At 41.9% G+C, this 26,986-nt stretch overlaps 1 protein-coding gene across 7 annotated transcripts in view; it reads left to right on the top strand.

Moving 5' to 3' along the window:
* CCDC66 (coiled-coil domain containing 66) overlaps positions 1-26,986 on the top strand; it is an 82,564-nt gene that overhangs the window by 3,299 nt on the left and 52,279 nt on the right. For 5 of the 7 annotated variants that reach the window (XM_053296298.1, XM_053296300.1, XM_053296299.1 and 2 more), the window contains exons 2-10: positions 4,349-4,413; positions 7,247-7,272; positions 8,127-8,565; positions 11,994-12,162; positions 12,723-12,823; positions 14,342-14,469; positions 15,108-15,281; positions 18,919-19,050; positions 20,215-20,450. In XM_053296298.1, coding sequence (XP_053152273.1) covers positions 4,349-4,413; positions 7,247-7,272; positions 8,127-8,565; positions 11,994-12,162; positions 12,723-12,823; positions 14,342-14,469; positions 15,108-15,281; positions 18,919-19,050; positions 20,215-20,450 — 1,470 coding nt within the window. The remainder of the gene's footprint in view (positions 1-4,348; positions 4,414-7,246; positions 7,273-8,126; positions 8,566-11,993; positions 12,163-12,722; positions 12,824-14,341; positions 14,470-15,107; positions 15,282-18,918; positions 19,051-20,214; positions 20,451-26,986) is intronic. The other 2 variants (XM_053296302.1, XM_053296304.1) reach the window with 1 other exon arrangement.

The raw sequence follows: 26,986 nt of genomic DNA, 5'->3' as shown, positions 1-26,986 counted from the left end.
GCAATGGTAAACTCTTCCTGTATCTACCGAAGACAACAACAGGGCTCTGTGGTCACCAGGAGTTGACACTGACTCCATGGCACACTTTACCTTTACCTTCAGTTACTGAACCCAATGATGTGAATAGGGTGCTTAGAGGGATATATAGCTTACCACTTCAGCACTTGACCCTTGCCTATTTTGGCTTTATAAGCCTCGCTACATCAAGGGGGGAAGGGTTGATCAGTTGGATCCTCAGGGTTATAAATGACTTTTTGCATGCGGAGGTGATTCTTTCCATGCTGGTGGTTGTGCAGCCACACCTGAAAAATAAAACAAAGCTGTGCTGGACCTGCAGAAATGTGCCAAAAATCAATCACTTGTCAGTATACTCTTTTGGGCAATGTGCTTGAGCAGGTGGTGGCCAGATAGCACTAGACAGCCTTGGATGCTATAAAGTATCTAGATCCATTTCAGTCTGCTTTCAGGTCTGGGTTTGGTATGGAAATGGTTTGGGTTACCTTGATAAATGATAAGTACCAGTAGAGAGAAGGAATGCAACCCTGTGGATTCTTTTGGCGCTCTGAGCAGTGTTCTTTCTCAGGTTATGCTATGGTGCTCCCCAGGACTTATCCTTTGTGGTTTTCAACGTCTTAATGAAACCGCGGAGTGAGATCATCTAGGGATTTGATTGAGGTCATCCAGGGATTTAGAATGCAGTATCATCAGTCAGCTGATGACATCCAGCTCTGTTTTTCTTTTGCTTTAAATCCAGGTGAAATGCTGAATTACATGCGGTTGGTAAAAGGTAATGGACTGGATGCAAAACAACAACTGAAGCTCAATCTAGACAAGATGGAGATGCTGTCAGTGTGGTGGTTCCTCTGGACTGGGAAGTGGTGTTGCACTCCCATTTAAGGATTGTCCACAATGTGGGTCTCAATGTTCCCTCTAACAGGGATTCTCAGATGTTGTTGACTGCAACTCCCATAATCCCTAGCCAAAGGCCATTGCAGCTGGGGATGCTGTGAGTTATAGTGAACAACATTGGAAATCCCTCTTAGAGGGCTTAGAGGACTGGTGGGTCTGTTCTTAGATCCAGCTCTATCCAATTGGCTTTGGTGACATAAAGCATCTCTCATCAGTGGCCCACAGTGCATGCTTCCTAGACAGAGATGGCCTGGCCACAGTTATCCATGTGCTGGTAACATTTCTTCTAAATTACTGCAATGCAAAATAAGTGGGGCTACTTTTGAAGAGTGTTTGAAGACTACAGTTAGTTCAAAACATAGCTGCTTATTGAGACTGGGCAGATGAAGAGTATCATAATATCTGTTTGGGGACAACTGTACTGGGTTGCATTATGTTTTTTAGCACAATTCAGAGTGCTAGTTTTAACCTTTAAAGCCCTAAATGGCTTGGGACTATTACATACATCTCATTTTTTCTCATGAACCTGCCCGGGCTGAAGGATCATAGTAGGAGACAGTGTTCAGAGTCTGTCCTCCTGCCATCTGAGGTGAGGCAGATGGTTACTAGAAACAGAGCCTCTTTTGTTTTGACTCCCTATCTGTGCAACTCTCTTCTCAAGGAAACCTGGCTGCTGGCATATTTGGATTATTTTCAGTGCCGGGGGAAGACATTTTTATTCAACCAGATCTTTTAGAATTGTTTTATTCTGAAACTTTGATCTGCTTCTTATTTTATTGTTAAATTTGTCTTTAATTTTATTTTGTCAGTTGCTCTGAGTACGATGGCAGAAGAATGGCATATAAATAAATGTGGCATATGTGAGTTGGCTACTGCAGACATACTGCTCCAAGATTGTCACTGGTGAAAACTGGAGCTCATCCCCTCACAGGGATGGATTATCAGGAGCACCTACAGGTGAAACTCGGAAAATTAGAATATCGTGCAAAAGTCCATTAATTTCAGTAATGCAAATTAAAAGGTGAAACTGATATATGAGACAGATGCATTACATGCAAAGCGAGATAAGTCAAGCCTTAATTTGTTATAATTGTGATGATCATGGCGTACAGCTCATGAAAACCCCAAATCCACAATCCCAGAAAATTAGAATATTACATGGAACCAAGAAGACAAGGATTGTAGAATAGAACAATATCGGACCTCTGAAAAGTATACAGTGTACTGTGCTTGATTGGCCAGCAAACTCGCCTAACCTGACCCCATAGAGAATCTATGGGGCATTGCCAAGAGAAGGATGAGAGACATGAGACCAAACAATGCAGAATTGCTGAAGGCCGCTAATGAAGCATCCTGGTCTTCCATAACACCTCATCAGTGCCACAGGCTGATAGCATCCATGCCACGCCGCATTGAGGCAGTAATTGCTGCAAAAGGGGCCCAAACCAAGTACTGAATACATATGCATGCTTATACTTTTCAGAGGTCCGATATTGTTCTATTCTACAATCCTTGTCTTCTTGGTTCCATGTAATATTCTAATTTTCTGGGATTGTGGATTTGGGGTTTTCATGAGCTGTACGCCATGATCATCACAATTATAACAAATTAAGGCTTGACTTATCTCGCTTTGCATGTAATGCGTCTGTCTCATATATCAGTTTCACCTTTTAATTTGCATTACTGAAATTAATGGACTTTTGCACGATATTCTAATTTTCCGAGTTTCACCTGTAGGGCTGGAAGTCTTTGGGAGACAGAAAGACAAGGATGGCTCCTGAATAGACTCCACAGCAACACTATGGAGTCTGAGCATTGGATCAGCACAAGCAGCTGCTTGTTTGAGCCAACAGATCAAGGCTTCTTAGAATTTGTGTTTGCTTCATGGCTAGGGGGATGCCGGAGGAGGAGAAAGCACTAGTAAGACTTGTGTATACCTCAAATGGCAAACACAGTGGGGATGGCAAGGCTTCTATTTTTCTCTTTGACAGAGCGGTAAAAAGTGAACTGAGAGTTCTCCTGGTGCCAGTGTTCCCTCTAACAGGGATTCCCAGAATTTGTTCACTACAACTCCAAGCATCCCTATCTGCAATGACCTTTGGCTGGGGATTATGGGAGTTATAATCAACAGCATCTGGGAATCCCTGTTAGAAGGAACACTGCCTGTGCTTGCCATTCTTCATCACTCTAACCAAGTGGCTTCTTGTAAGCTTGCTTCCATCACAGCTGTTATGAACTTTTAGGAGTAGCTTCATGATAATATTTCAGTGTGTCAGCTGGGCAGCCCAGAACCCCTGCCAAAGTTTTAATCCATGCATGTTTGGGTAGTAATACAAAGTATTTTCATACAAGCATATTTCATACTCTTATTAAAGTTATTGGGGTTCTCTGTGAGGTTATCTTAATTTCCTTTCTTGTAAGTATTCCTATGCTGTAAATATTGTTAGCAGATTTAGTATGTTATCTAACATGAGGTTAAGAGGCAGTACATTTTCAGAAATGTAGTCCTCCTCCAGTTTCATGCAATGTACATGTTTTCAACTATGTATGTATGTACTGTATACATATATAGTAAAGCACGTGTCTGTGTTTACTATATATGTATTGTCCAGCCCCCCACCCCCGACTTTTAAAGGCAACTTTCCCGATGACAAGGCATAAGCAACTGCATTTTAATTTTTTTTAAGGATGTAGACTCAGGTTTGATAAGAGAAATAAATGCAAAAAGAGGATGAGAGCCCTAAAAAAAAAAAAAATGAAACAGCAAACTGGAATCTCACCATACTAATTTTAAATATCTCTGTGTGTGTATAAATATGATGCAAATAGCTACATCAGTCTGTGTGTCAGTAAATGCATACACATTGGATTGCTCAGGTCAAAATGATCCATATAGGTCCGCAACTCCAAGAGTGAAAAACCTATGCTGATGAAATAATAAATTCAAAGAGCTGAACCTAAAAATGAAACAGAAAAACTTTAATTCATAAGAACTCATCCCCACACTCTCCATTAGCTTAAAAAAAAAATTCACTTGTAATTGGAGGTCACTTTAGTATTAAGGAGGAAGCAGCTTCTGTTGCCTCCTCAAAGAGTATATCTACAAGGCATAGTTCTAAATACATTTAATATCTGTGCATTTCATGCATCCTAACTGCTCTTTTCCATACACTGTGATTGTGAATTGTGCCACAAAGGGAGATGAATTCCTCCTCCTGTGCAATCCATGATTAGATTATGTGGTGGTAATGGGAAAAGAACAGAAATGAGAAAAGAGAGAGAGCGTAGATGGCATAATGTAACTAGTGTTTAGTTACACTCACTTCTGTGAGAAGTCTCAGTTTTGATGAGGACTCCATTGGTTTATTGTAGCCATTTAAAAATAATGCTCCATACTTTGTTCAAGATGATGGAAACATTTCATTTTGTTATTTTATAGGGATGGCTTAAAGCTTGAAACTGAAGTGTTGGATGGAAAACCTAGGCTGATACTGGCTCCTTGTGGTATGATTACTTCTGAGTCTAATTATCAATTAAGAATTACTATAATCTTCATTTAATTTATGCAAATGTATATGACAACACACCTTTAAATACATTAGTGAGATATATTCTAATTTATTTGAGTTAACTGAGGCTCAGTTACACCAGAAAAATAATACATCAGTTGAAGACCCTGACCACAGTCCACTATAGAGTTAGGATACTTAAGGCCATTTGTTTCAGTGGGCCTTTTTTCAGTTGGATCATGGCCACTGTATTTGGACTCATTTTATTGAGTATTTGCATATTTAAAAGTGATGGGGTACATTATGCCGATAACACTGTGGGTGACATACCCCAGTGCCGCCTTTATTATTTTATTCCTTCCCATAAAAGGTTGATTAGTAAATAAAGTGCTGTGTTTTTACTGTGCAGTTGATGTCATGCTTAATACAGCTCCAAGGTTTCTAAAGTATTTGGGTAACTTGGGGTGCTTATTACTCAAAACTGCATTGATTTGGTACATTTATGGTATCCTTGGGGTACTATTTATCTCCAAACTGTAGAGAGAGAGAGAAGAATGAGCACAAATCTAGAAAAGATTTTGATTGATTGATTGATTTGATTGTTAAATTTAGATACCACCTTTCATTAAAAACAATCCCAAGGCGGTTTACAAAAGTTAAAAAAAATATATAATAAAAATGACAGTTAAAAGTATTAAGCTAAAAATATGAAAAACAAATCTGATTTAAAATATATAAAATACAAACATAAAAAATGTACATACAGAAGGAGCAATAGAACAGTCACGTAAAGGCCTGGATAAAAAGCCAATATTTAACAAACTTTCTAAAAACTGTGATGGAGTCCGAGGAGCGAATGACCACTGAGAGAGCATTCCAAAGTCTGGGGTCAGCAACAGAGAAGGCCCTGTCCCACGTGCACGACAGCCGAGCCTCCCTCATTGTCGGCACCCGGAGCAGAGCCCCCTCAGATGATCTCGTCAAGCAGGCAGCAACCCTTGGGAGCAGGCGGCCCCTCAGGTATCCTGGGCCCAAACCATGAGGGCTTTAAAGGTCAAAACCAACACCTTGAATTGTACCTGGAAACACACTGGTAACCAGTGCAGCTCTTTCAAAACAGGTGTGATATGATCACACCAGGCATCTCCAGGATAGAACCCTAGCTGCCGCATTTCGCACAAGCTGCAGTTTCCAGATATTCTTCAAGGGCACCCCCACGTAGAGTGTGTTACAGTAATCTAGCTGTGACGTGACTAAGGCATGGGTAACTGTGGCCAGATCTGCCTTCTTGAGAAAGGGATGCAGCTTGTGCACCAACCGAAGCCATGCAGAGGCACCCCTGGCCGCTGCCTCCACCTGAGCTTCCAGAAGCAGATCCAGGTCCAGTAATACCCCCAAGCTGCGTACTTGCTTCTTCAAGAGGAGTGCAACCCCATCTAGAACAGGTAGACTCACCTCATCCCAATTGGCTCTCCTAATGACCAACATTACCTCTGTCTTGTCTGGATTCAATCTCAGTTTATTAGCCCACATCCAACCCATCACGGCTTCGAATCCCCAATTTGGGACATTCATTGTCTTCCCTAGGATCAGGTGACAAGGAGAGATAGATCTGAGTGTCATCTGCATATTGCTGACAACTCAGTCCAAATCTCCAGGTGACCTCTTCCAGTGGCTTCATGTAGATGTTAAACAGCATGGGGGACAAAATCGAACTCTGCGGGACCCCACAGGCCAATGGCCACGGAGCCACGGTAGTCCCCCAGCACCACCTTCTGGACCCTCCCCCCAAGAAAGGAATGGAGCCACTCCAGCACAGTACCTCCAATTTCCAAACTCAAGAGGCGGTCCAGAAGGATACCATGGTCGATGGTATAGAATGCCGCCAAGAGGTCCAGCAGAACCAACAGGGACGCACTCCCCCTGTCTAGTTCCCGGCGAAGGTCATCCACTAGAGCATCCAAGGCAGTTTCAGTCCCATATCTGGGGCGGAAGCCAAATTGAAAAGGGTCCAGATAATCCATATAATCCAAGACCCTCTGCAGCTGGGATACTATCACACACTCTTTCACCTTGCTCAAAAAGGGCTGGTTAGATACAGGTCTGTAGTTGTCCAGGTTGGAGGGATCAAGGGAGGGCTTTTTAAATAATGGTCTTACCACCACCTCCTTGTGTGTGCAGCTTCTATGCTCGTTTCCCACATGGAAGGAACAGATTCTGGTCTAAGCATCTGTGGGCATAAAGTGTGATTATAATATTAAGACACTAACACTGTAAGTGCATATACTTTCATTTTCCTATATCTATACCCCAGTATCCATATTAGTAAAAATTGCAGTTTTAAACAATATTGCAAGTGTGGATGGAACACTATAGGGCACTTAACCTCATTAAGGTTAATTCTGACCTGGAACATGGAGTTGTAGAATACTGAACACAAAGTTAAGTCTTTTGAAGAATAATCTGGATGGATACAGTGTGTATTCCAAGACTGAACATAAAGGGCCTGGTCCTGTTACCACTGAGTTAATTGTTTTTAAACAATTAACTTGTTTAAAAAACAAGTTGTTTTTTAAAGGTATTTTAATTGGTTTTAAATGGTTTTAATTGTGTTTGAATTGCTTTTATATTTTTCTAGCACTATATTTTCAATTGTGTGTTTTTATGTCTTTTAAAAGTTGTTTTTATGTCTTTTAAAAGCCTCTGGATGGGGCAGTTTATAAATGTGATAGATAGATAAATAAATAAATACATTTGATAAAACTTTCACTGGTATTGAATATTCTAGTTCTTGTGTTCTCATTTGTACTTCTTTTGTTTTTCCATAGTGAGTAAGTCCAAACCAAGTGTAAAGGTAAGTTTCTAAAAGTGTCCTGTCTCCTTTTGCATAAATTGACAGCCTTACTTAACTTCTCACAATGCTGCACTCGTTGAAGGTTCTTGCACCTGGTTTGGGGGAATTTCCCCTTGCTTCTCCCTATTTCTCATGCCACTCAGTTCCATATGGTCCCCTAATCCCCAGGAGGAGTCTTCTGGGGGCTTGTGAAGCTGCTATTGGAAAGACGGATGGAAAAGTTCACGTGCTCTTCTGCAAGGATATAACCTATAATTATATGAAAATTAACCCTTGAAAAATCTCTTCAGTAAGCTCATATATATTTAAAGCCTAATTCTACTCGAATTAATATGCATGTAAAATGACTTGCCAGTCAGAGTTATCAAAAGGACTTGGATATCACCAGTGGGATTTAAAAAAAACAAACAATTTTGTTTGTGAACAATAGACTCCTATGCCACATCCCAAACTGTTTTTGAAACCCTCCTGCCCCGTCCCCAGGTTCAAAAGTAGTTTGCCATATGTCAAGGAGGGTAAGCTGCTATTTGAAAACACAAGGTTCCAGAAGGCAGAACTAGTTGTGTGGTTTGGGGGCCACTTGCTAAGTGATCTTTAATGTTTTATAAGCGAACTAAAAATATTTGCTTTTAGAGTCCAGACCAAAGAGACAGAATGAACAATCTCTACTTGAATCTGGTGTCCTTCACCAGTGCCATTGAAATAGACTGCAATTTTTAACATTAATTATTCAAGAGTTATCCTCTACTTTGTTAGGTGGGACAACTAAAGAGCTCATTTCAGTTGCTTGGCCTAGGAAAATGATTTTCATTTTGGAGGCTATTCTGATAAAAACATTGCTGTTTTCTAAACAGATATGCAATAAAAACAAAACGTTAAAACATACATTGAAAACAAAACAGAACGGGCATGTTCAGAAATCAGTGCAGACTACTTACGAGAAGAACGAATGTTTAACAAAACCTAAAACTGGAACCAGACTTTCAGAGATAAACGCTGTGAAAAATCATGAGACTTTGTTATCCACTAAGGATTCATCAAAGGAATCTTGCAATAAAGACCATGCTTTTATCATCCAAAAAGACAACACAACTGTAAAGCCTGATAACACCAGAACGTCATTTAAGAAACCTTTGGCATCTAGCAAGAAGTTTAAAAAGCATCCTGTTTCTGAGGATCTAAGGGACAACTTGGTATGTTTAACGCAACAGCAGCTTGAACAGATTTTAATGGCAGTAAAAGAAGGAACTAAAGGAGCTTGCCAGCTTCAGAATGAAAAGAAGGAACAAACAAGTAAGATATTTATCTTCTATGGAGGAAAAAAGTGTTTTCCTATTAGCTTTAAATAGTCTGATATTTAGAAAATAGCAAGATGTTTATATAAAAAACAAATGATTAGATAAGTCATTGTTGGATTAAAAGTAGAAATTATTTTTGACTAGTTTTCTGCTGATCATTATGCAGTATTCACAGACAACAATATTTAGTGAAATATTTACACTTGTTAGGGTACAGAAGAAAATAAAGTCACATTTCCCTTACATTTAGCTTATTAATGTGATTATAACCTTTTAAAGGTCCTAATGTGGAATACTGTGTGATCGTATTCATATATTTAATAGAGGTGTGCATGGACCACGATTCGGGGCAGTCCATAATCCAGCGAACCAGTTTGGTCTGGTTTGGCTGAACTGCAGACCGATCCAGCTGTTTGAGGTGGCGCTGGGGTGGTGGGGCAGTGAGCAGCACTTTTAAAAGTAAAGCTGCAGGTCCTTACCAACATGTCCACCACTCTATGCAGTTTCCTGCTATGGTGGCATTCCTCCCCTCCATCACTCACTTGGTCTCTGTGCATGCACAGAGGCCAGGTGAGTGATGGAGCTGTGCCACTGCTGCATGCGGGCTGCTGGAGGAAGTGCCGCCATAGCAGGAGGCTGTTTGGAGCTGTGGTTATGCTGGTAAGGACTTGCGTCTTTAATTTTTAAGGTGCTGCTTGCCACTTCCCCAGCACCACCCTGAACTGTTGGACCAGTCTGCAGTTCGGCTGAACCAGACTAAACCAGTTCACCAGATCACAGACTGAACCATGGTCCATGCACACCCCTAATATTTAAATCCCATGTGCACTTTTCTGAAATACACCTCTACCTAATTATTTGGAGACATCCTCCCTGGGGGAGGGGGTTGACAAAGTTTGTGCTCATTCCTTTCTTTCCACAATTAGCTAACATATCAGTGAGGCCTGGATTGCTTATGAAAATAAGAAGGTGCTTTTAGACTGAGTCATACTATTCATCCAAGTCAGTATTGTCTATACTGAGTGCCAGCAACTCTCTACAGTTTAAGGGAGAAGTCTGTTCCTAGCAATATCTGGTAATGGCAGGGATTGAGTCTGGAACCTGCTGCATACAAAATATGTATTCCACTGCCACTGAGCTACAGTCGCTCCTTTAAAAACAAAATGTTAAAGCTGCAGCCTTCCTTGCCCCTCTAGCATGAATTGAACCAGCAAATTATTTTTAAAAGGCTTATAAAATGGCATGGTATAAAAATACTTCCCAACCTCCTATAGTGACACACAGTGGTGGCCAGTGCGGGCACCGCCAGGGTGCAGCAGGAGGCACCTTTAACTGTAAATGTATAGGTGCTTACCTATCCTTCCACCTGAGAGCACCTGAGAGCTGTTCAGACCAGTGGTGCGTCACACAGCACCTGCTGAGGTGGAGGATCGGCTCTCAGCTGGCAGAGGCTATTTGCATGGCCAGAAAATAGAAGAAAATGGCCTCCACTTGTGTGCAGAGGCCAGCTGAATAGCAGAGCCGATCCTCCCCCACAGTGGTTGCTGGGTGGCACACCGCTGCTCTGAACAGCTTTGAGGTGCAATGGGAGGAGAGGTAAGCACCTACAAATTTAGTGTTAAAGGTATCTCCAGCCACTGCCCTCGCGGCGCCTGTACCGACTGCTGCTGGTGATGCATCCTAGCATTAATTATATCTGGAGACTAGAGATGTGCATAGAACCGGGTGGGGGAGGCTTGAAGGCAGGGGGGGTGTTCTGCTTTAAGGGTGGGGGAGGGTGCACTTACCCTTCCCTCTGCTTTCCTCCCTGCTGGTGCTCCATGATCTAAAAGTCCACCAGGGCGGCAGCGTACCTCCCCGCTGCCCCATTGCCCCCCTTACCAGAAGTAGGCTGAAGTATCTGATGCACCTGCACGGGCACATGTGTCTGCAAAATGCCTGTGCATGTGTCCAGCACACACAGGCATGTTGGATACTTCCACCTACTTCCGGTAAAGGGGGCAACGGGGTGGTAAGGAGGTATGCTGCCGCCCCGGTGGACTCTTAAAACATGGAGCGCTGGTGGGGGGGAAGCGGAGGGAGGGGTAAGTGCACCCTCCCCCACCCTTAAAGCAGACCCCCTGCTATCACCATCGAACCGGCAGAACTGCCTGCCGTTTGAACACCCATAAAGGGCCTCCAAACTGGTTCTTGGCACATCCCTACTGGAGACAAGCTCTTCGTAGGCTGGGACAAAGTTCTAAACATTTTTGAAAGGGATGATTTTTTCTCTCTTACCTGGTATCTTCCACCATTCTCTCTTTGTGCAATGCTAAACTGAATTACATTGGTCAAATCTAGTCTTATCTAAAACCAAAGAGAAATTTACCTAATACAAATAGATAGAACAAGTGATCATATCCATTCCAACATCATCCCCTTGACCTCATAACCATGGGGATTATTTATAATAATGCATGGGTTGATATTTATAATTATTTTGGAAAGTAAAGTATTTAACAGCAATTCCAAAACAGAAGTGTAGCATAGTATTAAAAATATGGTCAAGTATATGAAGATTATTTTTGTGATTATGGCAGGTGTATGGCATAGCAGAGAACTCTATTCATGCCTGAGCAGAGCAGATTGCTGCAATGCCTCAGTGCAGTCAAATATGGTGTGGAGAGAGTCTGTCTCTTGATATTTTGCTCACCCTTTCTAATTTGCCACCTTGGGGGTTTTTTTGCTGAACAGTAACACCACACAATTTCCAAGCATTAAGTATTTTGAAACATACCAGCCCTTGATTTGCTTATGCAATATTCCTGTATCTAATTGTGACCATTTACTGACCAAAGCATGTCTTTTTTTATAATAAAGCATATCCTTTAAAAGTATTTAAATCACACTTCCCTTCAGTACCCCAATACCTAATGTTCAAACTTGCAATTTAAGCAAGTGAAATCCCCTTTTACTTTTAAAACATCTGAGGCATGCCACAGGCTACACAACTGTTGCACAGACACAAACATGCTTGCCCTAGCACAACCTAGTCTGGAACACAACCTCCAGACTCAGCACAACTAGTCAGCACAGTAGCCTTGTTCTAGCACAGCAGCCTTGCACAAGCACAGTGCTAGGATGTCGGCCAATATGTTGAGCATTTCAGAAATAGACCAATCTATCCATATTTAATTCACAAGTAGATATGGTTACCAATCATTGGTTAGAAGTTCTTCTGGCATCATGGTTTTAACAGGAGTGACTTATGGGTATATCCCTTTAGTTAGAGTGTGTGTGTACATACACATTTAAAATATATACATTTCCATTCGTTGGTGTGACTCAGCTGGGTTTGATAACTTCTTTAAAGCATTTCATATGGAACACAAGGAAAATATCTTATTGCAGGATTCGTTTTAAAGATTATCTATTACTTTTTAGTATCAAACAGTGCAGCTAGTAACCTTCCTGTGAACCAAGCTCCTGAAGAAGAGAACATAATGAGATTGCTCCAGAAAGCTGGTGAAGCTCCGTCTGTTCCCAGTGAACATAGTTTCATTTCAAAGACAAAGCAAGGATCACCCAAGCAGATTGAACAGAAAGTTATCATGTATGTAAAACCTTTCAAATTTGCTTACACTTGTGATATGAATGTTTTTGAAATTGAATGTTACTGTAAGTTTCAGAATGGATGCAGAATAGAGCCTTGCACGTCATATAGGATCATGTACATTTCTTGCAAAAACACTTGCATAAAAACCTAACCACTATATTTTCAGACAGATATACTGAATTCTTGAAGGGTTCCTATCAGATTCTGCATCGCAAAGTTACTTAGTATGCAAATGAACAATGACATTACTTTGATTTGGCAACTCATTTTTCATTCAAAGGTGTCATCTGTGTTCAAGAGGAAGCTAATAGAGAAGGCCCATGGCTCAAGAAGGCCCAAGAAGAAATAGTCAAGGAGCCTTTTCTTTCAAAGTGGGGGAGTCAGACAGCTTGGATCTTTGATTCATTGCAGGGAATTCCACAGTGTAGACCAATACTGAGTCTCTCTCTAGCCCTGATTCAATTGTTCTCATACATTAGCAGGTGTTTTTTTTATCCTAATAGCTGAGCTTTAAGAACAAAACAAAAATCCACTCTCTTTCTGATGTTCTTCACCAGGAATTCATGGAAACCAGCTGACATGTTTAGTAATCTTGGTGAAAGAGAAAGGGATAAAACGTTATTGGATGCAAAGAAGTCCCAGTGGAAGAAGGAACTAGGTACAGTGTAAATACTGCATTTATATATCGTACAATTAGTTATTAAATATGCAACTAATTTTACATAAATATTTTGTTACCATAGTTAACCGTACGATGTGGTGAAATATGATCCATCTTACCGTTGACAAACTATCTATCTATATAATTCTCTTAGACGTACCCGTTGCTAATCCCATGCATGGCAGTTCTCATGAAAGTTCACAAGCAAGGGGAGGGGGGAGTGACGGTGGCGGGGAACATAAAGCCAACAGACAGGTCAGCAAACAAGTGGGCGGGCAGGGAGAAAAAGCAGCAGCGGAGTGGGGGAGAGAAAGCAGTGGGGGAGAGAAAGCGGCAGATGGCCAGAGGAAAAAAAACTTTTCTCTGGGGGGAAGAGGAGGGGGGAGGGCCGAGAACGAGGGAGAGGGGCCAAGAATGAGGAAGAACTAGAGGCGCAGATACTCTGTGCCCAGGCCAGCTAGTTCTTATTTATTATTTTTAGATTTCTATGTTGATTGTGAGGTCTAACCAGGACAGAATAGAATGGAATAATTGCTTCTCATGATCTGGACATGAGATTTGTGCCTCTGTTAGGATTGCATTAGCTTTTTTAGCAGCTGCATTAGACTACTAGCTCATGTTCAACTTATTGTCCACTCAGACATCCAGGTCCCTTTCACATATACTGCTACCAAGCCAATCCAGAAGTAGCTCCCTGAGGCTCACGAAATTCTCGGACTTATTTCCAGGGGGACAGGGATTGGCAAAAATTGCACCCCCCCCCCATATGAGCATCCACACTTTAAAAAATAGGGGCACTAGCATTATACACATGCTTCTTTTGTTTGCAATTGTGTTTTGTTAGTGAGGATGTTGGCCACTTTGTCTGTCTTTGATGTTTAGAAGGTATGACATCCACTTCTTATTTTTCATTGTTCTAATTACAACATACTAATTAGAAAAAATGATTCAATGTATTATACCTGTCTAATAACTTTAAGAACACATTTAATTCCAAGATCCTTGGGAGAAAGGGCAGAACACATGTGTAATAAATGCATAATTTGGATATATTGTATATATTAGTGATGTGACAGTATTCACTTTTTTGTGCACAAACGTTCCTTGACTCTTCTATCTTCTTTCCATTTCCTCTGCAGTTATTTCAATTTGAAAGTTTTTGCAGTTAGAGAAAATACCTTAAAAAAAAAAAAGAAAGATCCAAATTTGGTTTCCTATTTTAAATGACTTTTGATATGATTTTCATGTCATCTTTGGTACCTCCCCCCCCCCCCCCGATTTGTTCTGATCTCTCCTTAGTGGCTTTCAATGCCCTTTTTAAGACCTACTTTCCCCCCAGGCTTTTGCCCTTTAATTTTTTTATTTTTTAAATGCTTGTTATTGTTCACTGCCTAGAGTCTTTGGAGGAGGCAGCATACAATAAATTTTTAATAAATAAATAAAATGTTACTGCTTCTTATGGTGTATTATTTGTACTTACAGAATAGTTCCACTAACTCCTTTTCATTTTTAAAGATGAACAGGTAGCTTTAAAAAAGAAACTCAAAGAAACCTTGGAGTCGGAGACAAAATATCACTGGTCACAGAAAATTGATACAGTGAAATGCTGCTCAGAAAAACTGCAGTTCTCTAATCAAGCTAAGGTAAAGTTAAAAGAGAACCATTTTGTAAAATTGAAAAGCAATGTATGGTTGTTTCGTTTATTTGAATTCCAATTCCACCCTGTCCTGTTAGTAAATAGATATTTACATGACTCTTGGGGTCTCCCCCTTCCCCATTAGAAGCACACAGGGTTGGATCCAAAATTTTTGTTCTGTCAGTGGAAGGAACTTCCATTCATGGGAGGATAATCCTTTCATGGGAGGATAATCCTTCCATGAATGGAACACTTTTTCCATTAATGGAGCAGAAACTTTGGATGAACCCAATTACTGCTGCTTAAATGAATAGGCAGATCATTTGGAGGTTCCTCTCCCTATTTAATTCCAAACATATATTCAGGCCCATACTAAAGAAATTGTCAGATCATTGGGTAGATGTGGATCGTGATCTGTTGGCATACAGAAGTAATGGATTATTGCGCCTGCTCAGGGATCTTCCAGATAGACTAATTAGCTCCCCTCAGTGCCCCTCCTTGCCTTGCACATGGTGGTGGTTTTAATGGACAAAAATAACTGCATGATATATAATTGTATAGAACATGGTGTTTGCATTCTAACTCATACAACACAAACAAAACAAAAAGCAGTTTGTTTAATTCACCAAGATACTTTGTTTGTAGATGGCATTTTCAGATGACTTGAGTGCTGCAACGGAAGATACCCACACTTGTAGAATTTTAACCACTGAACCTAGCGAAGCCTCTCCTGGTCTTTCAAGTGGCCAAACTGGACAGTTCTCTAGTTTCAGTTCTCCTGACTTGCCAGTTGCTATTCGAACAGCATTTGTGCTAGGGGTAAGAACTGATTTGCATGTGATGTTTTCTGTACATTTCTCTGTTTATGGGATACCCTTCCTTGGTGGTTTTGAACAGGTTAGCTGGGCAAGCATCATTCATAACATTTATAACTAGTTTTAGGGCAAAGGTAGAACTAGATGACACTCTGATTCCTTCTGCTTTTAGCCTTATGTTAGTTACATTTGATTATTTAGCATTCGTTTTTTGTTGCCTTTCCCCCCCGGTACCCTTTTTGAGTTCAATTTTAGTTCAGTTCCAGCTTCCAACTTGTATGCTTCATACAAGTTTCAACGTTTCAAGTTTCAAACTTCCAGCTTCATACAAGTTTGAAGTTGGGCAAACTTGGGCAAACCCTCTTTCCTTTCCTTGTATTAACTTGGTAATTTAAAATATTTCTTCGGGGTGGGGGTGGGGAATGGCAAGAAAATGGTTCATCTTCCAAACCAATGCAAAGCTTGGAAAAATCCCCCTCTTCCTACCACACACCTCCAAACACATGTTTTATTCCCCCCTCTGATAACAGCAAGCAGTGGGTAGCAAGGAGTAACAGAGGCTTTTGCTTGCTTGCTTGCTTTCCCCCCCCCCCCACCTCATTGCCCTGCTGCATGGCACGAGGAGGTGTCCTTCTCCTCCTTGCCCCCCTTCCTTCCCCCGGCTTGTCGGCACACTAAGAAGAGTAGCATGTTGGCTGCTGCAATTTGTAGCCTTTGCAGTGGTTACTGCCATTTCATTGTAGCGAAGAGGAGGGAATGAAGGGGGTGGGGCTAATTGTGCCAGGGCAATGGGGGAGGAAGGATTCCTTGTTAGCTGCTGCCAGAAGGGTGAGTGAAGAGCATATTTGGAGGGCTGGTGAGGATGGGGTTACAGTTTCTGTGCTCAGATGTGAGCCTTGGAGTCTGTAGCAGTTTGCTCCTCCTTCAGAAGACACTTTTTTGAGCCCCTTATGTTTGTAGTAGAATGTGAATTGGAAGAGCTTTGCTGACTTGTCTAATAGATCCATTCTTGGTTATATTCCCAAAGGGTGTACACTGTTTGTTTTTAAATGAACAAAGCATGGTGTGATAGAATGCCAAAAACCTGGAAAGATAACTAATTGATGGGGAGGCAGAGGTTCAGGTTGGCTGCATTTTGATAATGACTATTAAAAGTTGAAGCTTGATGTAGATACTAAAGGTTTTAGTTAACTCAAAGTAAATTAAAGAACTATTTACTTCTATGATATACTTAAATGTGACTCCCTGCCCCCCAGACACATAAAACAGCATAGACTACTACATAGCATTAAAAAGTGAGCATGTCTTATATAAGGAAACTGGGGTGAGACAAGTCAAACCAGTTTTCTGCTGCCTCTACTGGACTTTATAAGTTTTGCTGGGATTACCAGAACAAATGGTTAAAAAACAACAACACTCACTGGCTACTTCCTTCAGTCTGGATTTACTAATCTGGAAAATATTCCTTAGAACATTGTATCTTCTTTTTGTTATCTGACTTCTTCTTTTGGGTGAGAAGAAACTGGGTTGGGAGAGCTATTGCAGTATGTATATGTTTAGACTGGGATGAGTCAGTGGGTCGGGATGGCTATTGTAAGGGTAATAGGCAGAGGGAGGTATGGTGGTGGGAATTGGACTGGTCATTACAGGGACATCAGGCTTACTAGGTAGTGGCCATCTCTTTGTTGGGTTCTGCTCCCCAATTGCAGTGATCAGCCTCCCATCCCTCTACAGGATTAACAGGGAGTGAACCCTTGTCTTGACTGACAGGCTGGTGAAATCAGCTGGTGTACTGGCCAATCAGTACACCAGGTGGGTAGAACATAAGAGAGCAGTTGTTGGGGATTCTGGGAACAAGAAGGGCAGTCTTAGTTGGAGAGAGGCACGTGCGGAAAGGCTTAGTGAGGGACGTTTTGTTCCCCCACGGTCAAGGCCAGCATGAAGGTTTCTCACATGGAATAACTGCAGATCCTTGAGATACAGGATTGCAGGAAGCTTGATTCTCATTAGGTGCTGGGTGAGTTTTCAAGGAAAAGGGGATCCAGCATAGGGAACAATTTGTTAGTCAGATTTTGCATTAAGAAACTTATATTTGTGTGCGTGCTTTACATATTCCTGATACTGTTTTATTATTTACCTGCAACATAATTAAAATAAGGCATTGCATAAGACTGTAAACTTTTAAGCATGCCTCAATGCAAACTGAAAGTGAAGCTGGCAACCTATTTTTGTAACCTACTAAGTATTTTTGAATGTATTTAAAACCTAAAAGTCTCAGATGGAAGCAGTACGTAGTAATTGAATAAAATTGTGTTTTTGTTGTCTTTTTACAAGCCTCTTAGATTTGGTTTTTAACTCAAGAAAAAGGGAGGGCAGAAGGGGATTTCTCTGGTGCAAAAGTGTCCTCAAATGTTCAGCAGCTATCAGTTTTCTCATGTGTGGGTCTACATGTGGAAGGTTTTTGTACTTATCAAATAGAAAAATAAAGAGATTTTCCCCTGAGATTCCACCTCAAGCCCAGGGAGGTTCAAGTTCTGTCGATAAGAGGGGTGGTGGAGGCAGAATTTTAATTCTACTGGAAATATAGATCAGTTTTATGAGAAGCCCAGCCAAGTAGCTTGCCAGAGATGATTCAGCATTCCCCCCCGCCCCCCACACACGATCTGCTCTGAGACAAAGGCTGTAATCCACTACACCAACTATATGGACCTTAGTGGTGGTGTCACTTCTATTACCACGTTGTTCTGGACAGAGGATCAAGTTTGCAGCTTGAGAGTGAACATAGCATTACTTTTGAATGTGCAGGTAACAGCATTGGCTCATGGAGCCTTTGCACAGCTTTGACTAGTGCTCCAGCTGCTTCCACTTCTGTCTCGGACAGACCTGACTAGAGTTACCCAGCCAGAAGGAGGCTCTCCTGCATGACTTGCCACTGTTGGGGGCTCAGAAGAGGGCCTTTTCTGTAGTGGCTCCCATTCTATGGGACTCCCTACTATGTGGGATTAATTTGGCCCCCTTTGCCTGTTTTCTGGTGCAGATTGAGTTAAATACTTTCATTTTCCAGCTGGCTTTTCTAAATGTTAATTTCTCTTGCTCTGATGGCATTGTGCAATTGGTTCGTGTGTTTTTTAAACCACTGTTTTAGACTATTGGTGTAAGTGATTTGGATCCTCATGGAGAAAGGCAGGGTATAACAATTTTAAAAGTATCTGGATTTTAGTTATTTCTCAAGAGTTGGGTGTATATGTGAGTACTACTGTCCCACAGTGACCTGTCTTTATCTGAGTTGTTGCCTCTTATTTTTAAAAAAGTTATTTATTGCATTTTATGTCACCAAATTATAAAATGTCATGGTGATTTGCAGAAAGGAAATATATTGATTGTTTATCACAAACAGGATCAATAACAGGACCCATGTAGCTGTTAAAAATTGCATAGAAACTTGGTCAGTGTGGAGATAGAAAAGTGTAAGATTCAGCCTGCTGTTTTAAGAAGTTGCTATGATTAGCTAAGTATGCAGGCATACATGTCTTCTGTACCTATAAGAAGTGTTCCAGTATACTAAAGTATAGACTGAAGATAAATCAAGATTGATTTATCTGAGCAAAATATTCATGGATGTATAAATGTTTTTCTTTTAGGAAGCGACACCTGTGGAACATCCCTTTATTGCTGTAAAACGCGAACAACAGAAAAAGTGGCTCGAAGAACTTGTTAAACAGAAAGAAGCTGATAAACTACGGAAAATGGAAGAAAAATATAATTTTTCAAAGGTAGCTATGCTTTATGTAGGGTAATTTAAGTAAGAAAGTGTGTTTGTTCCTGTAACTCTGACCAGGTACGTACAATCACCTAAAGGAAGAAAAATTGAATGAATTGTGTCACTTAGCACATAGCCATATGCACAAAGCCTTTCTATTATGTATTGCCAGAGCTGTGGTCTGTATGCATGTGTGCACACATGCACATCCATTTCTCTGTAGAAAGAAATGATATTTTCCTTTCTTGAAAACAATGTGACTTAGTTCCAAGTAAATGTGCACAGCATTGGGCTGCAAATTACCTTTCTAAATTTGTAGTAGGGCAGCATTTAAGGAGAATACTAAGTAGTACTGAGCATTCATAGCTCCATTAATATTTTTGGGATCTACTTATGAGCAAGCTGTAGCAAGGCAATTTTTAAATCACCGATCTAAATCATGAAGAAAAACACTTGATTTAAACAAACTTTCCCAATGATATGGCTTCACATATTAAACAATCGTACAAATCTGATCACTAAAACATGTTAATTTCAACATCTGAGAGGGTATACTTAGTGTAATGTGTTAGATAACTTGATTTTTACTAATTTAAGAAATAGTACATAATAAGGCTATTCACACGAGCTGCCCTACCCAGGTTTATGCAGCCCTGCTGTAGGGCTGCTTGTGTGAAACAGCGGGATCGAGACCAATCCCGGCGCTGCCCCGCAGGTTGCCCAAGGTTTTGCTTCTGGTGATTACCTAAGTAGAAGGATGTGCTTGCAGCCTCTGGGCACACACAGCAAGAGCACCCGGCTGAGGGAGAATCCCTTAGTGCACTGTGCTCTTGGCGCACTGTATTGAAAGATGCTGGAGGACCTCCTCCTCCGGCTCCCTGATCTAACACTCACCGAGCCTCATTTTTTTAAATGAGAATTTGCATTTTATTTATATTCTTTATTTAACAAAATGATTTTTATTCACCCTGATATGTATTGTTAAATGCAGATCCTGCTGTTTAAGATTTTAAAATATCTTAAAACTATTTAAAATCTGAATACATCTCCATAAATGTACTTTAATAGGGTAATTCAAAATGTTCTCTGTGTTGGGGGCTTTGTGGCAGAAAATTGGGATAGTGGTTTAAATACAATTTTTAAAACAAAAAAAATGTGTTGCTTCACATCTGTTTAGGGTGAAGAGCATGACAAGTGGACAGTGCATTTTGATTCTTTCAGGAATCACTCTATCTCACAATATCCTTTAAATACAACATACAAAAAACAGCCTGAAGCTTTACACCTTTCCCTTGAACCTCAAGACCAAACTACTTTTACACATACACCTGTATGCCATCCAACACCTACAGAGGTAGAAAGTTCGGGAAAAGCAATTGGAAACAGTGTTGTAGAGCCAAGTCAGAAAGCCAGGTGAGTGCTCTCCTTTTTTTTCAGTCAGACTGCTTCCACCATTTCATTAACATGTTTATTTACCATGTTGTCTGGAGACTTTCTGTATTAAATCAAGGGTGTAGCCATATCAGAGTGGGCCCTGGAACAAGAAGTGAAGCTGGATTGGACACCGGGGCCCCCTCTGCCTTCACCACCCTCGGGTCTTTGTTGCAAACAAGTTGTAAGGACATGAAGAAAAACAAAACATTCTTGGCACATTCTCTCTCTCTCTCTCATCCTATGCAGATATTGCACACTCCCAATGTACACAGACACTGCAACATGTGCACACATTCCCCTAGCTCAGAAACATTTTTAACATACACACCTACTATAGTTACCTAATAAGAACATGGGAACAGCCCCGATGGATCAGGGCCAAGGCTCATCTAGTCCAGCATCCTGTTTCACGCAGTGGTCCACCAGATGCCACTGGAAGCCTACTGGCAGGAGTTGAAAGCATGCCCTCTCTCTTGCTGTTACTCCCCTGCAACTGGTACTCAGAGGCATCCTGCCTTTGAGGCTAGAGGTGGCCTATAGCCCTCCGACCAGTAGCTGCTGATAGACCTCTCCTCCATGAAGTTATCCAAACCCCTCTTAAAGCCATCCAGGTTGTTGGCTGTCACCACATCTTGTGGCAGAGAATTCCATAAGTTGATTATTCCACCAGTACTCCAGGTGTGGCCGCACCATTGTTTTGTATAAGGGCATTATAATATTAGCAGTTTTATTTTCAATCCCCTTCCTAATCATCCCTAGAATGGAATTGGCCTTTTTCACAGCTGCTGCACATTGAGTCGACACTTTTAACAAGCTGTCCACCATGATCCCAAGATCCCTCTCCTGGTCAGTCACCAACAGCTCAGATCCCATCAATGTATACTTGAAGTTGGGGTTTTTGTCCCAATGTGCATCACTTTACACTTGTCAACACTGAACCGCATTTGCCATTTTGTCACCCACCCCCCCAGTTTGGAGAGATCCTTTTGGCGCTACTCACAATCCGTTTTGGATTTCACTACCCGAAAGAGTTTGGTATCATCTGCAAATTTGGCCACCTCGCTGCTTACCTCTACTTCTAGATCATTTATGAATAAATTAAAAAGCAATGGTCCCAGTACAGATCCCTGGGGGACTCCACTTCTTACTTCCTTCAGTTGTGAAAACTCTCCATTTATACCTACCCTCTTGTTTCCTGTCCTTCAACCAGTTAGCAATCCAAACATGTACTTGTCCCCTTATCCCATGACAGCTAAGTTTCCTCAGGAGTCTTTGATGAAGAACTTTGTTGAAAACTTTTTGGAAGTCCAATTATACTATGTCAACCGAATCACCTTTATCCACACACTTGTTGACACTCTCAAAGAACTCCAAAATGTTTGTGAGGCAAGATTTACCTTTGCAGAAGCCATGCTGGTTTTCTCCTAGCAAGGCCTGTTCTTCTGTGTGCTTTACAATTTTATCCTTGAGGATGCTTTCCATCAATTTGCCTGGAGCGGACGTTAAGCTAACGGGCCTGTCATTTCCCGGATCACCCCAGGAGACCTTTCTCAAAATCGGTGTTACATTTGCTGCTTTCCAGTCCTCTGGTACAGAGCCTGATTGCAGGAATAAGTTATATATTTTTGCAAGGAAGTTGGCAGTTTCACATTTGAGTTCTTTGAGGACTCTTGGATGGATGCCATCCTGGCCCGGCGATTTGCTAGTTTTCAGTTTTTCCAGACAGTTTAGAACATCATCTCTTGTCACTGCTGTCTGACTCAGTTCTTTAGCCTCCATCCCCAAAAAGCCTGTTTCAGGAACAGGTATATGCTCAGTATCCTCTGCCATGAAGACAGATGCAAAGAACTCATTCAGTTTCTCTGCAACCTCCATATCCTCCTTAATAATCCCTTTCACTCCCTCATTATTTAACGGTCCAACTGCCTCCCTGGCAGGTTTCCTGCATCTGATGTATTTAAAGGAGGAGGAGGAGAGCTGTGGCTTTTCACTATCAAGCCTCCTCTGTCGGACAGCTGGGAGCATTGGAGCTACTCCTCCCCACCCTTCATTTGCTGGACTGACCAACTGAGCCCAGCATAGACCTGCTGCCTAATTGAGATCCTCCCTTCCCCAAGTGCCAATGCTTTACCACCTACAGGCACTGAGTGCTCACATCAGGCCTACCCAGGGTCCTTTGTGAGAGAAAGGACTTGGGGGGCAATTTAAGGGAAGGGCTGCAGCGGATGGCACAGACGGCGGTGCGGCCAGCCTGTAGGTGGCCGCTGAAGCCGACCACCAAAGGGGCCTTTGGTGCCAGCCTTCGGTGTAGGGCTGAGGGTTGGGCTGCACTCTATTCAGCTTGGCTGTTTGAGGTGTTGCAGCAGTAAGTGTGCCAGCTTTGTCACTGAGATGGGTAATGTGTTTGGGTCTGCCTGGAGATGGGGAGACAGGGGGCGCTTCATTGAATGTGGGACAGCTGTTCCAGTGGTGGTGGGGAATAGAAGAAGTAAAGTTGGCAGATCAGCAGGCCGTTCCTGGGGAAGGGTAGTCAGAACTTTAATAGCTGTCTCCCCTTCTGGCTGTCCTGCCAGCTCTTTGACCTCGGGGAGCATTGCCAACAACCCACATAGCCTCACCTTGCTCCTCTGCAATGCCAGATCAGTCCAAAATAAGCCAGAGCTCATCCGAGATTTGATTATGGATGAAGGGGTTGACCTGGTATGTTTTACTGAGACTTGGTTGGGGGAAGCTAGTGGTCCAGTTTGGTCCCAGCTTCTCCCTCCAGGATATTCTGTAGAGGAGCAGGTTAGGGGACGTGGGAGCAGGTTAGGGGACGTGGGCGGGGAGGTGGAGTGACTGTGGTCTATAAGGATGACATTTCCCTTACCAGGGTTCCTGTTAGGGTATTGCACCATATTGAATGTTTGTACTTAAGTTTGGGGACCAGGGATAGATTGGGACTTCTGTTGGTGTACCAATTGCCCCGCTGCTCAACCGAGTCCCTTACTGAGCTCACGGACTTGGTCGCGGGACTTGCGTTGGAGTCTCCCAGACTTTTGGTGCTGGGGGACTTGAATGTTCATTTCGGGACCAATCTGTCTGGCGCAGCTCAGGAGTTCATAGCGGTCATGACAACTATGGGCCCATCCCAAGTGGTCTCTGGACCGACGCACACTGTAGGTCACACGCTTGATTTGGTCTTTTACTCTGATCAGGGTGGTGTTCCGTGGGTGGGGACTCCTGTGATTTCCCCATTGTCATGGATGGACCACCATCTGGTTAAGGTTGGGATTACAACCACTTCCCACTTCTGCAGGGGCAAGGGGTCCCCCCAAAGAGGTTGTTGGATCCAGCAGGATTCCAAGAAGCCTTGGAAGGATTTAATGTTGGTTTTGCCGGTGATTCTGTTGATGCCCTGGTTGAGAATTGGAACAACTTGCTTACTGGGGCAGTAGACACGATTGCTCCTAAGCGTACCCTCCTACCTGCTTCAAAATTGGCCCCTTGGTATACGGAAGATCTACGGGGGCTGATGCGGCAAGGTAGGCGACTGGAGTGCAAGTGGAGAAAGACTCTACTCTAATCCGACAGATTACGACATAGAGCACACTTAAAGATCTATGCTCAGGCAATATGTGCGGCAGAGAAACAATTCTTTTCTGCCCGTATTACTTCTGCGAGTTCACGTCCGGCGGAGTTGTTCAGGGTTGTGAGGGGGCTAGTGTCTGCCCCCCCTCCCTTGAACCAGAATTTGGAAGCATCAGTCACCCGCTGTGATGTGTTTAATGAATTTGTCGCAGAAAAAATCTCTCGGATTCGGGCCGACCTAGATGGAGACTCCACAATTAATTTGATGTCTGAACTGGAGGTGTCAAACAATTCCTCTTATATGATTTGTCTAGATCAGTTTCAGTTTGTGACTCCTGAGGATGTGGACAAGCTGCTTGGATCGGTGAGGCCTACCACTTGTTCTCTTGACCCTTGTCCAACATGGCTTATTTTGTCTAGTAGGGAGGCTGTTGTAGGCGGCCTAGATATAGATATAAGTTTATTCGGTCATTGACCAGCAAACATTTACAATAAACCAGTACGTATTTTACAAATAATATAACAAAACCTGGCTATAACAGAGATAATATCAGTGTCCACATTAGTTAAAAGATAATTTAAATAAAATTCATCAGACCGGCCAGGCAAATTATCTAACATAGGAGATAGAAATCTTAAACAGGGTTCACTATAAAAATCACAATAAAGAATAAATTGTGAGGTGGATTCTATAACCCCTTTGCCACATGGGCAAAGTCGTAAAAATAGTGGAACTCCCTTAAACCTGCCATCCAATACTGCTGTAGGAAGAACATTTAAACGCGCTAAAGTGAGGGCTCGTCTAAATTTAGGGACAAGCACCACATCAAAGTACTTAGCTGCTTTAAGATTAATAGCTTGACTCCCTAAGTATAAACCCTGCTTGAGCCATGCACCTTCTTGTTGAACTTCTATATCCAGGACACATTGCTTAACTAACTTCCTGGCTTGCTCAATTTCTACAGTATGCAAATCCTCTATGGAGAGGCCAAAAAAAGAAAATTTACTCAACACAGCTCGTTTCCAGCTCGAATTAAAACCATCATTCATAGCCAAAGAGGCTAAACCCGCCTGTCCAAAACTCAGTTTTAACCAAAATTGAAAAATACAGCACCAGAATAAGGATTCCAACCTAATAAGCCCAACTTCTCTTCTGATGACAGCATTCGGAGCACAACATGGTACTTGCAAAATGCATCTAATAAACTTAGTCTGGATAGCCTCCCGTAGGGCAAAATTACTTGCAGGTCCCAGTTGGGCTCCATTTAAGAGCAAAGGCAGTACTTTGGCTGTATAAAGTCTCACTGTCGCAGGTATAAAAGCGGCACCATGTGTAAAATGATAAGATTTGATCTTATTTACAACCAATTGAGCAGACTGCCGATCTTATTTACAACCAATTGAGCAGACTGCCTGATGGAGTTAAAATGGGCATTTCTAGAGCCAACAGAGTGAAACGTAATTCCTAGATATTTAAAGGAATTAACTTGCTCAATCTTGTGTCCTTGTGTGGACCAATTATAACGCCTAGCTCGCTTGGCGAACACTAAGACTTTAGTCTTACTATAATTTATTTCAATAGACTCTTGGTTACAAAACGATGAGAACAGTCTTAGGGCACGCTTAAGGCCTATAGGTGTCTGTGACATAATAGCCATGTCATCCGCATATAATAATATGGAGACGTGCCTATCGGCTAACTTTGGTGGATGAATAGAAAGGGTGGACAAACAAGTAACCACAGAATTAACATAGATGTTGAACAAAGTAGGAGCAAGTATACAGCCCTGATGTACTCCTCTAAAAGTTGGAATTTCCGATGTTAACTGTCTAGTTGGGCCATAACGAACTTTCAAACAAGTATGCTTATGCAGACTAACTAAGTCTGAGTAATCTTTTATTTATTCCAAGAGCTTCCAGTTTAGACCAGTCTCTCTCTAGAAACCGAATCAAATGCAGCTTTAAGATCAATGAATGCTACATAAAGTACTGAACCTGGGAACCTAGAATACTTCTCTGCCAGAAATTGAAGGGTAAAAGCATGTTCCATGGTGGAACGACCCTCCCGAAAGCCTGCCTGCTTGATAGCTAAAATGTTATTTGCTTCGATCCAGTCTAGAAGCTTTATCAAAAGATGCCTTGCGTAAATTTTACTAATAACATTAAGTAAGCTAATGGGACGATAGTTGGCTGGGTCCTCACGCCTACCTTTTTTATAAAGAGGAATTATTATAGCAAGGCCCCAGTCGCTGGGTATGTTAGCAGTTGTATCTATATAGGTAAATAGTGAGGCTAAAATGGGGACCCACCAATCAAGATTCACTCTGATAGCCTCAATAGAAATGTTATCACTACCAGGGGCTTTGCCATTACTAAATTTCTGAATAAGTTTTTCAATCTCCGAACAGGAGACTGGGTTCCACCTAAGAGTATCTCCACTTAGTTGTTCAGCATTATAGACCATATTATCAGCCTTACTATAAAGCTTTAGGAAATGTTGTTCCCAAACCTGAGCTGGAATCACAGAAGCTGGAAGTGTAGGTGTTTTCGACAGAGCAGGTGAAACAAGCCTCCAAAACTTAGACTGATTGTTAGACTTAGCGGCCTCAATTAAATTAAGCTGGTTTTTATTAACGGCTTGTGCCTTCTTCTCCCGAAGCAACCTCTTATAGGCGGATTTCATCGAGAGCGCCCTTTGCCTATTTTCCAAAGAGGGTGCTGTTCTACAAGTTTAAAAAGCCCTAAGTGAGTTATTTTTGGCAATGCAACAATCCCGATCAAACCAGGAACGAGAAAAGGACTTGGCGTGATTTGGATTTTTTACTTAGATATACTGAGGTGACAAAAACTGGGCACAACAGTGCTAAGACTGAAGCAAAATGATCTAACATTGAACACCTCTGGGAGCCAATAGATCCTGTTATAATTGCTTCCCGTAAACTACA

This window comes from Hemicordylus capensis, chromosome 2 (assembly GCF_027244095.1).
Source record: "Hemicordylus capensis ecotype Gifberg chromosome 2, rHemCap1.1.pri, whole genome shotgun sequence".
Taxonomy (NCBI): domain Eukaryota; kingdom Metazoa; phylum Chordata; class Lepidosauria; order Squamata; family Cordylidae; genus Hemicordylus; species Hemicordylus capensis.
This window is presented reverse-complemented; position numbering and strand designations above follow the sequence as displayed.